This window comes from Antrostomus carolinensis, unplaced genomic scaffold (assembly GCF_000700745.2).
Source record: "Antrostomus carolinensis isolate BGI_N321 unplaced genomic scaffold, ASM70074v2 scaffold55437, whole genome shotgun sequence".
Lineage (NCBI taxonomy): Eukaryota > Metazoa > Chordata > Aves > Caprimulgiformes > Caprimulgidae > Antrostomus > Antrostomus carolinensis.
The window spans coordinates 1-19329 of record NW_010329207.1 but is presented as its reverse complement, the minus strand read 5'-3'; the positions used below and the strand labels follow the sequence as shown (position 1 = coordinate 19329).

General features: G+C 39.9%; 1 protein-coding gene across 1 annotated transcript; it reads left to right on the top strand.

Moving 5' to 3' along the window:
• Positions 1–5045: 5045 nt before the first annotated feature.
• On the top strand, positions 5046–16114 carry LOC104517503 (klotho; the record flags this gene model as incomplete). The annotated part of the gene is made up of 5 exons (XM_010172438.2): positions 5046–5099; positions 6307–6360; positions 7186–7696; positions 12164–12432; positions 14998–16114. Coding segments are annotated over exons 1-5 (2005 nt in total), but the record flags the coding sequence as incomplete, so codon positions are not given.
• Positions 16115–19329: the final 3215 nt, after the last annotated feature.

The window sequence follows — 19329 nt, the reverse complement described above, 5'->3', positions numbered from 1 at the left end:
CAGAGTGCATTGCACAGCCCAGCTGCGTTCCCTCTGACTGCCACGCCACAGGGTACCTGCCGAGAGAGCGGCCTTTCAGGGCAGGGTGAGTCTGAGAGAGCCTCAACTCGGGGCTTGTGCCATAAGGTCTAGGCTTTCTGTACTTCAAAGGAGAGGTTTCCTACAGCAGTCACCTGACGCAATAAGATCAAGGGGGTTTTGGTTTCCTTCTGGCATATCGCGGTTACTTTAAATTTCTCTGCTGCATATCTATCTGTAATAATGTTCACTTATGCTTATACATCCAGTATATGAAAGTACAAGCCTTCCTAGACTTTCATCTGCTATAAAATTCAAAGTGTAAAAATGACTCTTATTTGCTTCCTTATCTTTTGGGTTTTTTTGGGGTTTTTGTTTGGTTTTGTTTCCCCCCCTCCCCTCTGCTGCTGATATTTTAGGAGTACCTGCAATGCATCTTGATGCCTGTGATTTAGCTTTGTGCTTTCAGGTTACCACCTTTTTATCCTCGTGCTAGCAAAGCTCCTCTATTTTGCCTGCAATGGGGAGAAATGTTTGTTTTTTGTTTTTTTTTTTATCTAGTTACTGAGCCTTGAGACAAGTATTTAATGCCATCATTGGTGGCTTATCTGTAGAGGTGAGTATCATACCAAACAGAGGTATTGTTCTGGAGTTAATACACTGCTGTACAACTTAAGGTACCTGGTTTAATTTTTCTTCTTCTACAAATGTCATAATATCTCTGTTCCCAATTCTTAAAATAGGAATCGTATTGCTTACTGCCTTTTGTATGGCAGACGTAAAATCATTAATGTTCCTGAGGCATCAGCATGTTAGAGCGACCAGCACAGTGCAAAAACCAGTGGCTAAATTGTACTGAAAAAGGAATTGGAACAAAACAGTGTAGTTCAGGTGTGTGATCAGTACTTAAAGTTTTAAATGTAGCAAATTTTACATGAAGTGGTTATAGATTGAAAAATGTTCACTTGGCTTTCTGTGTACCATTTACAAGCCTAATTCTGGTCCCAGCTTGTTGGAATTGGTCAACAATAACAAATTTATTGAATTGATCACCTGTGGTAATGTTAGCTAACTGACTCTAAAAAGAAAACTAGGAAAATACATATTTGGGAAGGAATTATAGAGGAAAAATTAAGTTATTACATGATGGATCGAGAGCAGCCCTGAGGAGAAAGACTTGGGTGTGCTTGTGGATGAGAAGCTCAACATGAGCCAGCAATGTGTGCTCGCAGCCCAGAATGCCAACTGTATCCTGGGCTGCATCAAGGGAAGCGTGGCCAGCAGGTCAAGGGAGGTGATTCTGCCCCTCTGCTCTGCTCTCGTAAGGCCCCACATGGAGTACTGCGTCCATTATTCTCCAGTTCTGGAGCCCCCAACACAAGAAGGACATGGACCTACTAGAGTGAGTCCAGAGGAGGCCACCAGGATGATCCAAGGGCTGGAGCACCTCTCCTGTGAGGACAGGCTGAGAGAGTTGGGGCTGTTCAGCCTGGAGAAGAGAAGGCTCCGGGGAGATCGTATAGTGGCCTTCCAGTACCTGAAGGGGCTACAGGAAGCTGGGGAGGGACTTTTTACAAGGGCAGGTAGTTAAAGAATAAGGAGTAATGGCTATAAACTGGTGAAGGGTAGATTTAGATGAGATATTAGGAAGAAATTCTTCACTGTGAGGGTGGTGAGACACTGGCACAGGTTGCCCAGAGAAGCTGTGGATGTCCCCTCCCTGGAAGTGTTTAAGGCCAGGCTGGATGAGGCTTTGAGCAACCTGGTCTAGTGGGAGGTGTCCCTGCTCATGGCAGGGGGGTTGGGACTAGGTGATCTTTAAGGTCCCTTCCAACCCAAACCATTCTATGATTCTATGACTAGTGTATTATCTATAGCAAAGTTCTGTACGTTATACATTTAAGATATTCTCTTACTGGTTTTGAAATATGGGAAGAAGCTTAACTAATTTCTCAAATTTCTCGGTGTTAAGAATATTATTTGCTTGTGAAGGAGAACGTTTGCCCAAAGGCTATAAGGGTAAAACCTACTTGACTTTGGATCTAAGGGTGAAACATTACAAGAAATGTGACATCCTTTGTTGTAGCTTTTGATTAAAACACTTGCTTTTCATGATATGGGGGGAAATCATGCTGTATTTTTCCTGTTCTTGGTGTAAAGCACATTCTGATGAATCGTGTACTGGACTTTCCAGTGTCATTCCAATAATTATATCAATTTCAGAAGAGCTTTTGATGTGGAACTAAATAATGATGTTTTTGTTGGAGGTACATTGGGGTCTGGTTTCTTGTGATCAAAAAGCCTTTGCATATCTTTCTCACTTAACTCTTCTCTTTGTATTGCTAAATGAGTTTCACTAACACTTTCCTATTCAGTTTCATTAACTTGCAAATAGAGTGTTAATACAGGATAGGTCATCTGAGTGTGGAGAGCAGGTTATTTGTGCAAATTATTTGTGAAATATATGGTATTATTGGTTCAGAAGACACACAGCTTAAAATGGAGACAACTTGTTCTAGAGGAATGAATGCAAATTATGGAATCATGATGTTCCCAATTATAATTCTTGATTTGCTCTTGTGAATGTTGTGCATCCTGATAGATCCTTTAAGTACTGAGAACTTGCAGAATGATACATATCAGTGCCAGACTCAGGAAGGTCTTAATGATCTTGGCCAGGAATTTAGAGTAATAGTCACGCAAACAAATGTCTGTGTATTACTAAATTACTTCACCTAATGATTCTTGGATTACGTAGATCTGTCCTGCAGTAGAGTAGGACATGACTGGCAGATTGTGAAGCCTGTTTGTTGAATTATTTCTGCTATTGCTGCAGGAATTTGGACTTTGTAGGACTAGCCCACTCTATGGCATTGCAGGGGGCTTTTCTGCCTTGGAAACATGTTTGACACTTAATCAAGGCTGGATTCTGGCTTTATTGACTGACTCACACAGGGATCTCTTCAAGGCTGATCTAACATGATAAATATCAGAGTTTCACAAGTTGAGTATAGGTAGAGCATGGTCCAAATAAGTATATTGGGTGGGAAAGTCAGAGGAAGAAGAACATACCAACTTGAAACCAGGACTGTGCTGGAGCCTGAAACTCAGTGAAGTACAGACATATAAATGGGCTTAGCTATGGACAAGGTACATCTTGTGGGTTTTTTTCACTTCCATGGTGATAGAAAACATCATGATTTTTCTTAGTGATGTATGCATTTTAAGGGTAAGGTAGATGCTGTTTAAATGCTTTCCTGACAATCTGTTCCTGAAGAATAGACACTAGTAAGCACAGAGAGCCCCCATCCTAATTCAAAGTTTTCCCAATACCAGTTTAGCTCAGCTTAGCTTACTCTCAGCAGGTTGAAGAATGTAGAGTAGTATCCCCCAAAAAGGTATCGGTCCAATATTCAGTATCTAAGAATATGTGCTACTCTCTGAAAGCAAGTAATAATGACAAGACTATCCAAATTCATCAGCCTGGAGACCATCAGACAGGTTTCAGCAATTAGTTCTCCTCATAGCAGTTAGTTCTGCTCATAACACATGGGTGACTGCACAACTCTTCCTAGAGCCAGTTTGTAACCAGCCTTTTTTAGTAAGGTTTTCCAGTCAAGCCAAGTGATCAAGCACATCTGTCTGAGCTAACAAGGAACAAAGTAAGACCCCTCAGCACCTTGCAAAACCAGGGACATGGAGTCACCATGCTGTGTGTCAGTAAAAGCACCGAAGTCTGGATTTCCATGATCTAAATCCTTGTCAGCTATTCCTAGGCTATTCAGGACGTGTTCATGGAAATGCCTGCATCATTCTGGAGTGGCAATTAGATACCTGTGTTTGGGCAGCTGAGTAGAGCCTGAAATCTCCATTTGCCTATAGTGGGAGCTTGGACTTCTAGCTCACATGTGGACAGCGAAATACAAGGTGTCTTCAGCTCAAAACGAGTACCATTTTAGAAGTGGGATTCATTTGCCTGAAGACAGGTATAGGTACAAATTATCATTTGACACATCCTGTAGTATCCTAGGTGTTTCTGTGGGGCTGGGAGGTGTCACTTAGGCTTTATGGGAGACTCACAGCTTTCTGAAACTGCAGTTACAGGCTGGAATACTCTTGACTTCCCTAAAACTGCATTAGACACCTAATTTTATGCAAATAGGTTCTGTTCCAGATTTCCATAGGGACTGTCTGCTCTGTCACTGGCATCTTCTAGCTTTATTTCTATGGATTTTTGAACTACTTCATTAATCCACGTCTGCAGAGCCTGGGGACATTGATGCACTATTTTCTATGTTTAGCTGTTTTTTTATGGAAATAGTATAATTCCACTTCATGCAGACTCCAGGGGGCAGACATTTAAGTGGGCTGCTTCTCGCCTGCTTTCATCTGCCTGTAGAACATCTTGTCTAAACTAAACGACAGATTTCGTTTGTCATCAGTGGAGAGAGATGGACTCTCAAGGAGTGACTCACCCAGCATATCTTAGACACCAGTCTTCTCATTTTCTATAGAGGCAGACTAGATGACCTGATTAGAAAGTGAGGTTGAATGAGAGAATCCCACGTTGTTACACTTCATATATTTTTCATTACAACAAGGGAGTAAACAGCATCTCCTTATCTGTGGAGAGGGTTAACCTGTGGGATTCCCTTCCTCCTCGCTTCATGGTACAATCAAGGATACTTAAAATGCTGGAAGATCTCTCTCCAGTGATAGGAGTAGGGAGGGCTGAGAGTTATGAGGCAAGTTCTCCATAGTCCTCAGGGTGCTCTATGGGTTGGCAGCATACTTGCAACTGCAGATGACAGAGATGAAATTGTGTGTTTGAGAGTATGCATGATAGTATCTTAGCATTTGAGACCAGAAATTTGGAGGTGAGTCAGGTCCAAGAGAGGAAGAATATACAGCACATTTATGAGGGAAAATTTGGGTGTGTAAATTTGAGTTGCAAGTGGTGGCACACTTGTTCCCAGTAGTATTTTTAAAAATCATATTTAAAGTGTTGAGCATGTAGCATTTTCGTCATGGTGCGTAAAGTCTTTTGTTCTTTCATCAGCGTAATGGAGCTTCAGCATGAAGTAAAATTAAGGCTGTGCTTGGGTCAGCTCTCATTTTTGACATGAGACTTTGAAGTGGTTACTACATTTAGTTTCTCACTAGCATAAAAATCCATTGTATTAATATAGACTGATGGTAGAACCACATCACATTCATTTGACATGTTGATGTCTTATAAATGAGAGCATGTAGGTTGAAGTTTGCAACAGAGAACTTGATTCAGATACATGCATGTAGGTGTGTACTGTGATTCAGAGTTTCCAGGATTGCTCGCTTTGGGTTTTGGTGACCATTCTGAAAGGGCATGAGACTAGCCTCCTCTAGAGCCAGTGTCAGATCTGCACAGGTGTCTGATAGACCACATGGTGGCTTAAAAGGCAGCAGGTTTCTGTATGGGGACAGCTGAACTGAGCCTTGATTATTGATCTTACCTTTAGCTGTCCTTCACTTCCAATTTATTTTCTCCCAGCAGTGAGAATTAAAATTGTCCAAGAATAGTAGAATGATAGAATTAATTATTTTTCCTGGGTAATTAACAGTGTCTGTGTCAAAAATGATGAATAATCTTAATTGTTTAATGTTCCTAGTAATGTTGGCAACTATAAATCATTGCAGTTCAAAGCTTGAACGGTAAGAGTGTATGAAAAGGAAACGGTGAACAGCAGCTATCAATATATTCATGATAAAATTTGCCAACATACCAACTGCATGGTGTGGAATTATAAGGCTTTCTGTATGGCTTATGTTCCAGGGAGGGTTAAAAATGCATGTGACATTTTGATTAATAATGTGTCATATATATTCATCACACCTGTGATTTCATATGGCAAGAACTGAGGTTCATGTCATCACAGCACATATGAACAAGTAGTAACTGGTAAGTTTCAAAATGCAAATGTAAACTGGAGGCTTTATTCTAATGAATATTTCTCATATTTTTTACCTTTTATCAATGCCCTGGGAAAAAAGCATTAATTTCTACTAATGTAGATGGCAAAAAGATTGAATGTTGATTCATAGAGCAGTCAAAACTGTTTGATAAGCTAAGTGTGAAGAAAAAACATGTTTTAGATGGTGAAGGGCTCTGAAGATACAGTAATTTAGATTATCATGTGCTCACACTATAATACTATGGCCACATAAACAGAAATAGTGTATTAAATTGTCTGTGGTTTTATTGCTGGCAAGACTACCACTGGCATATTATGTCCAATTCTGCTTCTGCAGTTTAAGACAGATGATGACAAATTGGAAGAGAATCAGAGGAGAGCAGCGAGAATGGTTAGAATGCTTGAAGCTATGCCTGAAGATAATGCAAGGCTCCAAGAACTTAATCTATTTAGCTTTTAAAGGGAACATCAAGAGGCTGTTACAACTGACTCTGTAAGATCACAGGAAAGTTGTTAGAAAAGATCTCCTCACAGTAACAGATAAAATTATACCAAGACAAGTGGTTGAAGTCTGATGCTAAATGTAAATAGCAAATTTTAATAAAACAAATGAAATTTAATTATTGGAATAATTTTTTCAGGAGCTCTGTTAAATTGTTTTTCACCAGACTTTAAAATTCAGATTGGTAGTTTTTCCTATACTGTGTGTTATGGTTCAAAGAGGAATAAATTCAAGGGTGTTTCTTGTCTTGCGTTGTTTGAGAGATTTGGTTAGTTCTTGAGAATAAACCTTCCTTTTTTATATATCTGTGAATCTACAGGTAAAGTGACATTCCTATAATGAAAACATACTTTGAACCATGTTTCATTAAATGCATTTTCATTTTTGTAAATACTGGAAGTATGTCTGAACTCAGTAACAAAAGTTAATAAAGCTGTCTAACAAACTACCAAAGTGTGTTCAGTGCCTGGAATAGTATCTCATGGAAAACTGAGATGCTGTTTTCCCCAACCAGCTAGCAATTTCTAATTAATATATGGTATTAATGAAAAGTTAATCTAGGAGTTGCAAACTGCTGATGAATGAATAAGGCTGAGCCCTTAAATGCCATTTTTATGTAGTTACTATATGACAATGGATGTCAGTACTTGCAACTAATTGTGTTGCTTAAAATGGAATTTCAAGTGCATTAATTACAGTCTTTCTTTTCAACAGGCCCATGCTAAAGTCTGGCATCTCTACAATGACCATTTTCGTCCAACTCAAAGAGGAAAAGTGTCCATTGCCCTTAGCTCCCACTGGATAAAACCTCAACGTATGACTGAAAAAAACATAAAAGAATGTCAAAAATCCCTTGATTTTGTGCTTGGCTGGTTTGCTAAGCCCATATTTATTGATGGTGACTATCCAGAGAGCATGAGGAGCAACCTCTCATCTCTGTTGCCTGAATTCAGTGAAACTGAGAAGAAATATATCAAGGGAACAGCAGACTTTTTTGCTCTTTCTTTTGGAGCTACCCTGAGTTTCCAGCTCTTGGACTCCCACATGAAATTCCAGCAGTTGGAATCAATAAGCCTGAGGCAACTTCTTTACTGGATAAGCACTGAATATAACAACCCCCAGATATTCATTGTGGAGAACAGCTGGTTTGTTTCTGGTAGCACCAAGAGAGATGATGCCAAGTATATTTACTATCTCAAAAAGTTCATTATGGAAACTTTAAAAGGTAGGACTAAGGTTGTATTAATATGTGCCTGACAAAATCATAATGCAAAATGGCCTACAGAGACATGTTAAAGAACCAGGCTGAAAACTAATTTTAGTCTTTAACATTCATCTTGGCACTTGTGAAGTGAGAGTCCAAATGCCTTTCCTGGATTTGTTCTTTTCAGCTCTTGAAGACTCTTAATATCTGCAGATAGCATTTGGTGAGCTTGATGCTGCCGTCTTTGAAGTCAGTAGGAAAATTTCTACTGTCTTTGACGGGAGGAAGTGTAAAATGTGTGAACTCTACTCTCAGTGGCCTTAGGGAAATGTATGGTATTATTTTCAGGACAAGGGGCAATGGGCAAAAACTGGAACACTGAAAGTTCCACACAAACCTAAGAAAAAAATTCTTTCCTGTGAGAGTGCCAGAGCACTGGAACAGGCTGCCCAGATAGGTTGTGGAGTCTCCTTCTCTGGAGATGTTCAAAACCCGCCTGGACGCCTTCCTGTGCAACCTGTTGTAGGGAACCTGCTTTGGCAGGGGGGTTGGACTAGATGATCTCCCGATGTCCCTTCCAACCCCGACCATTCTGTGATTCTGTGATTTATTAATAGTTGTTTTCCATATCGTAGATGTATGAATGCATTTGTACAAAATGTAAGAATATGTATGTGGGAAGGTAAATACTATGCAATAGGAGTTCCTCTGAAGAAAATGTAAAGCTGAAAGAATACATTTTTAAATGAAAAATTTGAACCTTTTCATTCTGCATCTCGGTGTTGCCCTTGCACAAATTTTACACTGGTACAGCTTCGGACTTCAATCACAATAATCTGAATTTACATCAGTTTAAGGAGAATTGAATGTTTGAGGTTATATAATCTCAATTATTTAAATTGTTAACCTATTATTTTTTCCAAAGAATAAGAGAAACTTGTTATTTTCTATTTTCCCATTTCTCTGTGGAAAACAGATTTTTTCAATCCTAGTAGTCACCAGTAAGTTGTTTTGGTTCCCATTTTCACTTTCATTGTCTTTTAATGTCTTAATTTACAATTTAATAATTTATTTACTTGTCTACAGTTTACTGTTCTGGTTTTAAAAAGAGTATCATTGTAGCTGTTAGTTCAGATGAGATAGCCACTGTGTTACATTACCGTTTTCATGCAGGGGATGAGCAATTTAGTTGAGAAAGGTCCACAAAAGGCATCATGTTGGCTCTAAGCAGTCTTGCTGGACAAATTTAAAGACCAAAGACAAAAGCGCATGTTGTCTCTCGCAGAGACTTAGGAAATGTCTATCCAGTGCAGTAAAGCACTCTCATGTAGAGATTCGTAAGCCAGTTTCCACCAGATTCACTCTAGCAGTTATGGGGCAGTAAAATGGCATTGGAGCTATAGCACTGAGAAGGAAGGATAATTAATGTAGACCCAGGGCCACAGAAATGTGGTTTTGCTGCTTCCTAGATCTGGTCAGTGTCTTTGCCTGCTTGAGTATATGCACTGGTTCAGACAGAACTGCTTATTTCTATGTCCATGTTAACAAGTGCAGCCCTGTCCAAGCAAGGCTGTAGAGTAAAAAGAGTTGGTGTGGAGGGCCTGGTGTCCACAGTGTGTGCATTCCTGAAGCCCATTTCTGGATTAATTTCACCCCAAAGGAACCCAGGTCATGCATCCTGAGACGACTCTGTGATGCGAACTGAAGTGTGTTAATGAGGGAGATTTGCTCAGAAGTGTGCTCCTGATTTTGGCTGTGCTGATGTAGATGCCCATTCTGACACTGCGTGCTGTAGACAAGCTCCATACATTTTTTTCCTCTCTGAAAGGGTCTCTTTAATTGGGATTCACAGCCTTAAATCCTTTTACTATTTACTACTGACTTTATTTTTTTTTTCCCAGATACCATATAGGGTTGAATAGAGTAAATAGAGCTGTAATATAAACTAGTTAAATATTTATTTAAGCTACTAATTGATTGGAGATGTCTTCTCACATGGATGGGTATCTAACCAGTTACTCTAGGGTCATATTCACTTCAGTGCTTTGTCTCTGGTACAACAAATGAATGGATTGTTCCTTGTATAGTGGAGCATGTTGACCAGGAGGGCATGCAAGCTCCTCTGCGCGATGTTGACTAGCTGAGGGGTTAGGTCATTATCTGGGGAGTTACCAAGTCTGAGTTCAAAGAGTCTTAATGAGAATGGGAACAACGAGGCCCCTGACAGGTCAGGATCAGGACCGAACTATTCTCAGGTATGTCCACATGGAAAACATAGATCCTTGAGCACCTTCCACATAGAAGCAGGGGCTGTGGGCTTCACATGCTTCACCTCCACACACTGGGGTTGAACAGCAGCTAAGCAGAGGGTTTAAAGGATCTGTATTTGATGCTAGTGGGTCTGTCAGTTTTCCTTGGACTGTTTCTATACTAGTGAGCTAAGCAGAGCATGGGCCGAAGTGCTGTTGAATTTTTAACCCAGTTCTGGCAGAGTAGCACGCTAGGCATGCTGTGGGGGATTCAGACACTGGAACAGGTTGCCCAGAGAAGTTGTAAATGCCCCCTCCCTGGAACTGTTCAAGGCCAGGCTGGATGAGGCTTTGAGCAACCTGGTCTAGTGGAAGGGGTCCCTGCCGTGGCAGGAGGGTTGGAACTAGATGATCTTTAAGGTCCCTTCCAACCCAAACCATTCTATGATTCTATGATATGATTGCTCAGGTCAGGAGTTATTTCCAGTAGGTAGTATGGACAAGGCCACTCAGTTTCAGAAGCAAGGACAGTTTAGATTTCAGTCAGCCTGGCTCGCGCACCAATAGACATAAAAAAGAGGAGATAGACAAAGGAAAAATAAAAACCCCACAATAATTTTAATTGTGTTTTTTCAGCAACATGCAATTTGTGTGGGAAACTAGGTTTGAGACTTCCAAAATTTTTGTAACTTCCAAAAATTTTTCAAGTTGCTTCTTTCATAGATGACACTTAAAAGTGAATGCATTTTTAAAGAAGGATTTGAGAATAATTTTTATGAGGTGCTTAGGAAGTGTGGGTGGGAGTGCTGTGTGATGACTTACAGAAGGGATGAGATGCTGTTGAAAGAGAAATTCTCGCTGAGACTGGTTCACAAAGTGGACCTGTATTGGCTTTTACTCTGCTGGTATGGCAGATGTCATCATGGATGCATGCAGAGGTTAGAAAAATACTGACATTTGCCAAACACAAAAGAATTATGCCTTTAGGAGGAGAAATATTCCATTTCCCTAGATGTTTTCTCATGACCTCTGATAGAGACTAGGCCAAATTCATTGCTTATTTAACCGCAGTTCATTTAGTTGATTCAAACAGAGTTACAATCAAGAATCCATGGGGTCCTTAATAAATGAGTGTAATGAGGTACATTAATAAAAACAGGAAATTAGAATCTTGATATTCTGGTTGTCCGAAATAACGCTTTCAGTGTTACTAGGCCGGAAAATGTTATATTGAGTCAGTTCCCAGTTTAGGTTGAAAGAAGATGGTGAGTAACAAAGATAAACTGTGCTGGCTACAGAGCCAAACTCAAGTTCAAAAGAACATTTAAGAATGTGCTTAAATACATTGCTGTATTAGGGTGGGTCTAATTATGTAATTAAAGCACACTCCTTTGTGCTTTCCCAAAGCCAAGTCTTACGTTTTGATGAATCTCAGTGTTTAGTACAACCAGAGTGGGTATTATTTGGAATCTCAAAGTAAAACTGCAAAGCTGGCAATACTACCAGATGCCAGTAGACCCTGATTTTAACCTACAAAGTGTGTGGTGATTCTTTAAAGTCAAACAGTTAAACTAGAAAATACAGATGTTTTTAGAAACTCTTAAATATTTAAGCTGGAAAATGCTATGCCAGAAAAAAATTTGTAAAGGGACAGAATTAACAAATAAATAGGGTCTTCTAGCATTATCACTTCTATTTAAAATCCTTGGTAATAAAAATTTATCAGCACACCAAAAGTGTTGTTAAGGTTTTCTCAATATGTATTTGTAGTGGAGGGGAAGGATCAGAAAGAGTATAACTTTTGTTTGCATGCAGGGTAGTGCTGCATGAGTGGCACTTCAGCTCACTGGGAGCGAGCGCTTAGCAGAGCGCAGTGCACTTACTGCCTCACTCGCTGCGAACAGTTCAAGCGTAGCGTGCTCTGCTCCAAGGCTGAGGTTTGGCACGCCTATTTAGCAGCACTGCTCAAATCACTGCTGCACTGCTTCTTCTTCTAAATCTGGCTTGATTAAAGCTAAGCTAGCTACCTCTGGCGCCTTGCACAGTGCACCCGTGCCCTGGCAGCTCCCTGAGTGCAGCTGAAATATCTTCCCTGAACGGGCTTTGAGGCAGGCCCCAGGATATTTATCTGACCTATTGCATTGTTCTTACACATGAATACTGCAAACATTGCTGATACGCTGTAATTTACAGAGGAAGAATGAGCACTGCGATAAGTTTGGTTTTATTCTTTCCTCAGCCATCCGGTATGACGGGGTTAATGTGTTTGGCTACACAGTCTGGTCCCTCCTGGATGGCTTTGAATGGCACAGGGGATACAGCATTCGACGTGGATTGTTTTATGTTGATTTTCAAAGCCATGACAAGAAGTTGATGCCCAAATCTTCTGTCTTGTTCTATCAAAAGCTGATAGAAAAAAATGGCTTCCCACCTTTGCCTGAAAACCAGCCCATAGAAGGGATTTTTCCCTGTGGCTTTGCTTGGGGAATTGTTGACAACTACATTCAGGTGAGTCTGATGATAAAGCCGATAGGCTGTCCAGCCAGATCAATGCCACAAGTTCATAGTGACAAATTCACTGGATAGAGTGTCTCTGCCAATATGTATTACTACAATGCTGCAAGGAGTTGGATACAAGGCTTTTGTGCCAAACACTGTCTTTCAGTCTTCACTAGACTTTCTGTGTGTGACCAAGGAGATCCAGTCAGACTGAGATCCAAGAAACAGTGTTTTAGAAAAGCATACGGAAATTGAAAGGAATCTGATGGTCATCTTCCATGTATGTGTTATGTGATCAGTTACTGCGAGTCAGCCCTTTTTGAATGGAAGTTGATTAGATCTGCTAACGTGTGGTTCAAAATGTCCCAGTCTATGAAAAGGGAAATATTACTGCTTTTTCATGCCTGTAATTTTAGTGGTAATGTATTTGGCTGCTGTGATAATATGTTTTAAAAAACTTCCTGAAAGCTCTCAAAACTCCAGTGGCATGTTTCTGCATCATATGCATATATATCCTGGTTAGAGAGCTTTTGTGTAAAAAAACCAACCCCAAATGATACTAGATTTAGATGAAATTTCTGTATTCCTTCTGTGCCTAGTACTGTGTCTGATGGAGGCCTTCAGAGTCCCTGAATAGCACCTAGCTAGATCATAGATCCAGTTCTTAGCTCTCACTCTTTATTTGAACTAAATCTGAAACTTTGGGAGAATATTTCAAATAAAAATTGTAGCTCAGATACAGTCTGTTTAACAGTTTGGCTCTGTAATTCTTAGATGCTGTTTTGGCTTGCAGGGCTTCTCTAACCACAGTAAAGAGTTGTAGTTAAAGTCAAAGCTGAGGCTGGATCCAAGAACAGAATTTTTAATTTAGATTTTCCACAAAGACGTAATCTTTCTTAAGGCTAGCATATAGGGGGCTTGTTTGTTTTTTCTCACTCCAAAAGCAAGATCTGACTTTGTTCTCTTGAAAAATACTGCAACCTCCTCACCTGGTACACCAGTTTCCAAGAAAATTCAACAGTCATTATCCTCCCAGCTCCCAGATAGATTACGAATTGGAAATGGGCTGCTGCCTTTGGGATCGATAACAGCTATAAAGTTGCAGAGTCAGTCAGCGTATGACAGTAAAAAAATCTCCCCTGTCCTCAAAACTTCAAAGCTGAATATTTTCATTTCAAAAGGCCATTCAAACATTTTTTGCTGTAAGGCTTAGGTAGCGTGATTTGTAGATGCATCACAGTGGAAAAACTTTTTGACAGCATTCCCACAGTATTAGTGGCAATGCATGCTTTAGTAATCTGCAAGGGACAATTCTCCAGAAAAGCAATTTCCCTCAGACATGCTGGTTTTTATTACTTTCCTCTATAAGCACAGTACTGACCTCTCCGGAGAAAATTGCAACTGATTTTCAGCAGCTTCTTTATAGAGTCTGCAGAGCCTCAGCCACAAGTTGAACACTGGTTGTAGGCTGACACCTGCTTTTCAAACAGAGGGCAGGACAAGGAAATCTGAACTCAGGGGGAACTTTGCACCAGAAAAAAAAAAAAAGGAAAGAATGACAAATAAACACGTGTGGTACCAGTATCTTGTAGTTTGGATCTTTCTTGTAAGAGTTACACTAGAGTATGAATGAGGAGATTTTACACTGTGCATTATTTTAAGTAATTAACTTTTTAATTTTCTAGTTCTTACTGTGTTTGCAATACTCATTAAAAAGTGAAAGTATAATTCTGTAGGACCCCGAGAAGCTCATCGCCTACTATGTCCCCTATGTCATACAGGCGATTCTAACATCTGAAGCCCTAAAGATTTATGGGAAATGCATTTATTGTTGGAGTGACATATAGTGCATTTACTTGGAGGCCTGAAAAAAAATTGATTCAGACATCAACAGCCCGCTGAAATAACTTGGAAATGAGTTCAGTATGAGTTAAATAAAAAAGAACGTCTTTATCAAGAGGGAAAAATTTTGCTTGTCAACTGAATTCATGCTAAAAATCAAGTGCAGAGCATTACTCATCTTTCATCATAGTCAGGAAAAGAACACAGAAATTATGTTGCTTTCATTATTTCTTTTACAGTGTTCAGGGAGTGGTCTCGAAACTGAAGCTACTGGGTAATTTACAACAGACGGTCTCTCTGTAGACCCTTTGGTATAGCTTCTTAGTCTTGAAAGAAAAACATTTTAAAAATTACTGTAGTCTTTGCTGACAATCTCCTTCTCTGGAGATCTGTTGCAGGCTTAGTGCCTTATCCCTGAGCAATCCCATGTTTCCCATACAGACTGGAGCAATCTGGAGAAGATACAAACATGGTGACCATTAGCATAACCTTGTTTGTAAAGTAAGATGAAAACAATATATAGATTTGGTACTTTTTTGATGTCACATGTTAACAGGAGATAAAGTAATTCATATGAGCCAGAGATGTTATCATATCACAGATGCAAGAGAGGTGCTAAGTGCAATGTTTTGACTTATGATACTCTTTCACTACATTGTGCCTGATGGTTATGATGTTCCCACCTACCTAGAACAAACAGCTCTAATCTGGTATGTTTCTTATTATACCTAGGTAGACACGACACCTGCCCAGTTTCTTGACTCCAGTGTTTATGTGTGGGATGTTCACGAGACAAAGAAGCTTATTAAAGTGGAAGGAGTTTTCACCTCGAAACGCAAGCGTCACTGTGTTGATTTTGCTGCTATCAGGCTCCAGATCTCGCTTCTTCAAGAAATGCATGTCACACACTTTCATTTTTCACTGAAATGGTCTTCAATCCTTCCTTTAGGTAACCTTTCTCTAATCAACCACACACTTGTACATTATTATCAGTGTTTTGTTAATGAACTTCTCAGGGTTAACATAACTCCTGTTGTTGCTTTATGGCAACCTATGGCTGAGAATCAAGAGCTTCCAGTTTCCCTTGCCAAATATGGAGCTTGGGAAAACCCAGAAACCATTCAGGCTTTTGTTGAGTATGCCAAATTCTGCTTTACAAGTCTTGGGGACCATATCAAATTTTGGATCACAGTGAATGAACCATCTGTGAAAAACTTGACATACACCGCAGGGCACAACCTGTTGAAAGCCCATGCAAAAGTATGGCATCTTTATGACAAAGAATTCAGGAGATCTCAGAAGGGTAAAATATCTATAGCTCTGCAAGCCGACTGGGTAGAACCAGCTTGTCCCTTTTCCAGGAATGACCAACAAGTTGCTGACAGAATTTTAGAGTTTGACATTGGCTGGCTTGCAGAGCCCATCTTTGGAAATGGTGATTACCCACAAGTGATGAGAGCATGGCTTCACCGAAGAAACAGCATTGACCTGTATAATTTCCACTTGCCTTATTTCTCAGAAGATGAAAAGAAGTTAATCCAGGGCTCATTTGATTTTTTTGCCTTGAGTCACTACACTACTACCTTGGTGGGCTGGGAGAAAGAAGATGCACTAAAATATGACCACTATCTTGAAGTTCAAATGATCAATGACATCACATGGCTGCACTCCCCCAGCAGAGCCGCAGTAGTGCCCTGGGGACTGCGTAAATTGCTCAAGTGGGTTAAATCAAAGTATGGTGATGTCCCAATTTATGTTATGGCTAATGGAATTGACGATGACCAGAATATGGCGCATGATAAGCTCAGAGTGTATTACATACGGAATTACATCAATGAAGCTTTAAAAGGTAAGGAACCATCGATGGTTTACATGTCACAAATCCCAGTATTAGTATACACTGTGTGAAAGGGTATGTTTAACTTTAAAAAAATAAATCCTATGTAGAATACTCCATAAATGAGATGTTATTACAGCATAACATATAGTTTTCCTTTGATTTACGATTGATTGGTGTTAATAAACATCAGGAAGATTTGACTGTGCACATAGTCTGCATAAGGCAGCAGAAAAACTTGTTTGTGAATTCAAGAAATTTAAGTAGATGTTGTGTGAGTAGCTCCACATGTATTTAGTTGGACTTTTCTTCTTACTGCACTTCTACTGTTGTTCTGCTTTGTTGCTTCTCTCCACTGTTGTGCCTCGGGGCTGGGTACGAGTTCTGTTCCTCAGCTGTCTCTGTATCTTATCCAACAGTGATCTTCATAATAATTCAGCTATTTACCTCATTATGCCATTTCCTGGACTCTTTCCTGCTGTTCAGAACCCAAACCAGTCTTTTTCTCTGTCTCAAAGATTCATAAATTACAAGGCAAAAAAGAGGCATTCTGAGTCATTCGGTCATACTATACACGCTATTTTTTTAAGAAAAGCGAAATACTCGAATGAGATAATTTTTACTGATGAAGAATCTTCTACGTCTCACTGTAAGCTGTGCAGTGGCTAATTATTTACAGGTTTTGTATGTAAGTGTGTGTATAGATATATATAAATTTTACTTCTGATGTTAATTTCTTTAGCTTCAGCTTTAAGCCATTTTGTTGTGCGTTTCCGTGTATTTTACCTTTGTAGCTATTTACAGACAGAAACAAAAGCTATGTCTCATTCATCTCTTTGATTAACAACACAGACAAAGCTCTTTGTGACCCTATAAAACATCACTTAGAACCCTTCAGTTATTATTAAACTTCTTCCCATTTGCCAGCATTGTTCTCAAGAGGGGTAAACCCAGACCTGGCCACACTGTTCCTGCCACAGCCACACCTGTATCTCAGGCCGGTATAACATGACATCTTACCCTTTTCTCTTCTTTCATACATCTAAGCAGCCCATGAGCCCTTTTGGCCATGGCAGCAGGTTGGTTACACACACTGTGTGGTTATCTGCTGAGATTTCAAACTCGGTTACAGATTCCTGCCCCCCAGGCAGAACGTCCTCTACCAAAGTATGGTCTGCTTGTTCTTTGACATCCTCACATTTGGTCATGTTCTAATGCCAGTTGCTTGCTTGTGTGAAGCTTGCTACACTAGCTAAATTATGTCTCTAATCTTTATGTTATTTGCAAACTTTGTGAGAAGTAGTTTTAGTTTTCTTTCAGGTTGCTGATATATTTAAGATCATTAAATATCTTGGTGCTTAAAGCCGATCTTTATGACCATGGTGGAAACACACCTACTTTGACACTTACCTGCCGTTCCATTTCTAGGCTTACTAGTTCTATTTGAGACCAGCTGAAGTCTGTTTATTATGGTCTTCCCTTGACCTCATAACATTCCATTTTCTTGATCCAAATGCCATATAATACCAAGTCAGTTGCCTTGTGAAGTTCTAAGTATATTACATCAAACATCATTACTTTTATTGATCTGCTGTTCTCATAAAAAAGATGTCAAGTTAGTTTGACAAGATTTATTTTTCATAAAGCTAAGCTGATTGTCATTAATCATATATATCTCCTGTAATTCTTATTTATCAAGCCTTATAAAATCTATTCCACTCTTTTGCTAGGTAGTGAAGGATGGCTGGCAGTTCTGTAATTTGCTAGGTCATCCTGTCCGCTCTGTTAAGTATTGGCTTATCCTCCTCTGTAATTTCCACCTCTTTCATGAATTACTGAACATCGGTATTAAGTGCCCAAGAGTTCCTTCTTCGGTATTTTGAAGCACTGGCTGCATGTTTTCTGCATCTGTAGTTAAGAAACGTATCTTGGCTAGATTTGAGTTTATGGTTTCAATCTGTTTTTTCTCCTTCCTACCACTTTAGACTGTACCAGTTCTTGGGACTTCTGTTTTCAAAACATGTATGGATATGGGCTTTTCTTACAGTTCTTATTAACCAGAGCACCTGTGCATACCCCTGATTTTTACAGAACTTTGTCATTCGTACTGATCTCGTACCAGTATCCCCAGTCACTTCCTTCTCCTCTCTTCTATCCAGCCTGGAAGTAGCTTGTATGTTTTTAAACTTAACTATCATATGTAAGCCATATTTTCTTCTTTCCATTTTCTTTGTCATGGATGAATATGTCCCTGCTAACTACCCATAATACCTGCCCTAATGTTCACTCTCCCACTTCTGGCATCATGCAGTCCTCCATAGTGTTTAGTCTGGCAGTAATACCAGCTTTTTTTTCTTTTCTTCTCCCACTCTGGTATAGATTTTTTGTCCATCTTATCCTTACACAGGGAACCTTGGCATCATGACTGATTCAGGTTTCTCCAAAACTTGCATTTTTTCTGCAAGACCCTGTGCACTGAGATGAATTATGAATCTTGTGTCCTTACCTCAGTGTCATGCTGGAGAGGAATGAGAGGGGTTTGGTACATGCGTGTTCTAACCTTAAAGTTCAAGGACTGCACGTGACAGCATTTGTGTGTGTAGTGTTGCTCACCTGCATTGTTCCAGGGTAGCCAAGAGGTTTGTGCAGGTAAATGACTCCAAAATACAGTATGGGACCCTTTGGACTGAGGCTATATTTTTAAGTGCTTTCTACACTCTTTTAAGTACATCTTTCACTGAATCACAGAATTGCCTCGACTGGAAAAGACCTTTTAAGATCATTTAGTCCAATTATTAACATAACACTGACAGGTCCTTGACTAAACCATGTCCCTAAGCACTATGTCTACAGCACTCTTAAATACTTCCAGGGATGGGGACTCCACCACTGCCCTGGGCAACCCATTCCAATGCTTGATAACCCTTTCAGTAAAGAAATTCTTCCTAATATCCAATCTAAACTTCCCTTGGTGCCACCTGAGGCCATTTCTTCTTCTCCTATTACTTGTTACTTGGCTGAACAGACCAACCTCCACCTCTCTACACCTTCCTTTTCAGGTAGTTGTAGAGAGTGAGGTCTCACCTCAGGCTCCCTTTCTCCAGGCTAAACAACCCCAGTTCTCTCAGCTGCTCCTCATAAGACCTGTGCTCCAGCCCCTTCACCAGCTTCGTTGCCCTTTTCTGTTCACACTCCGGCACCTCCATGTCCTTCTTATAGTGAAGGGC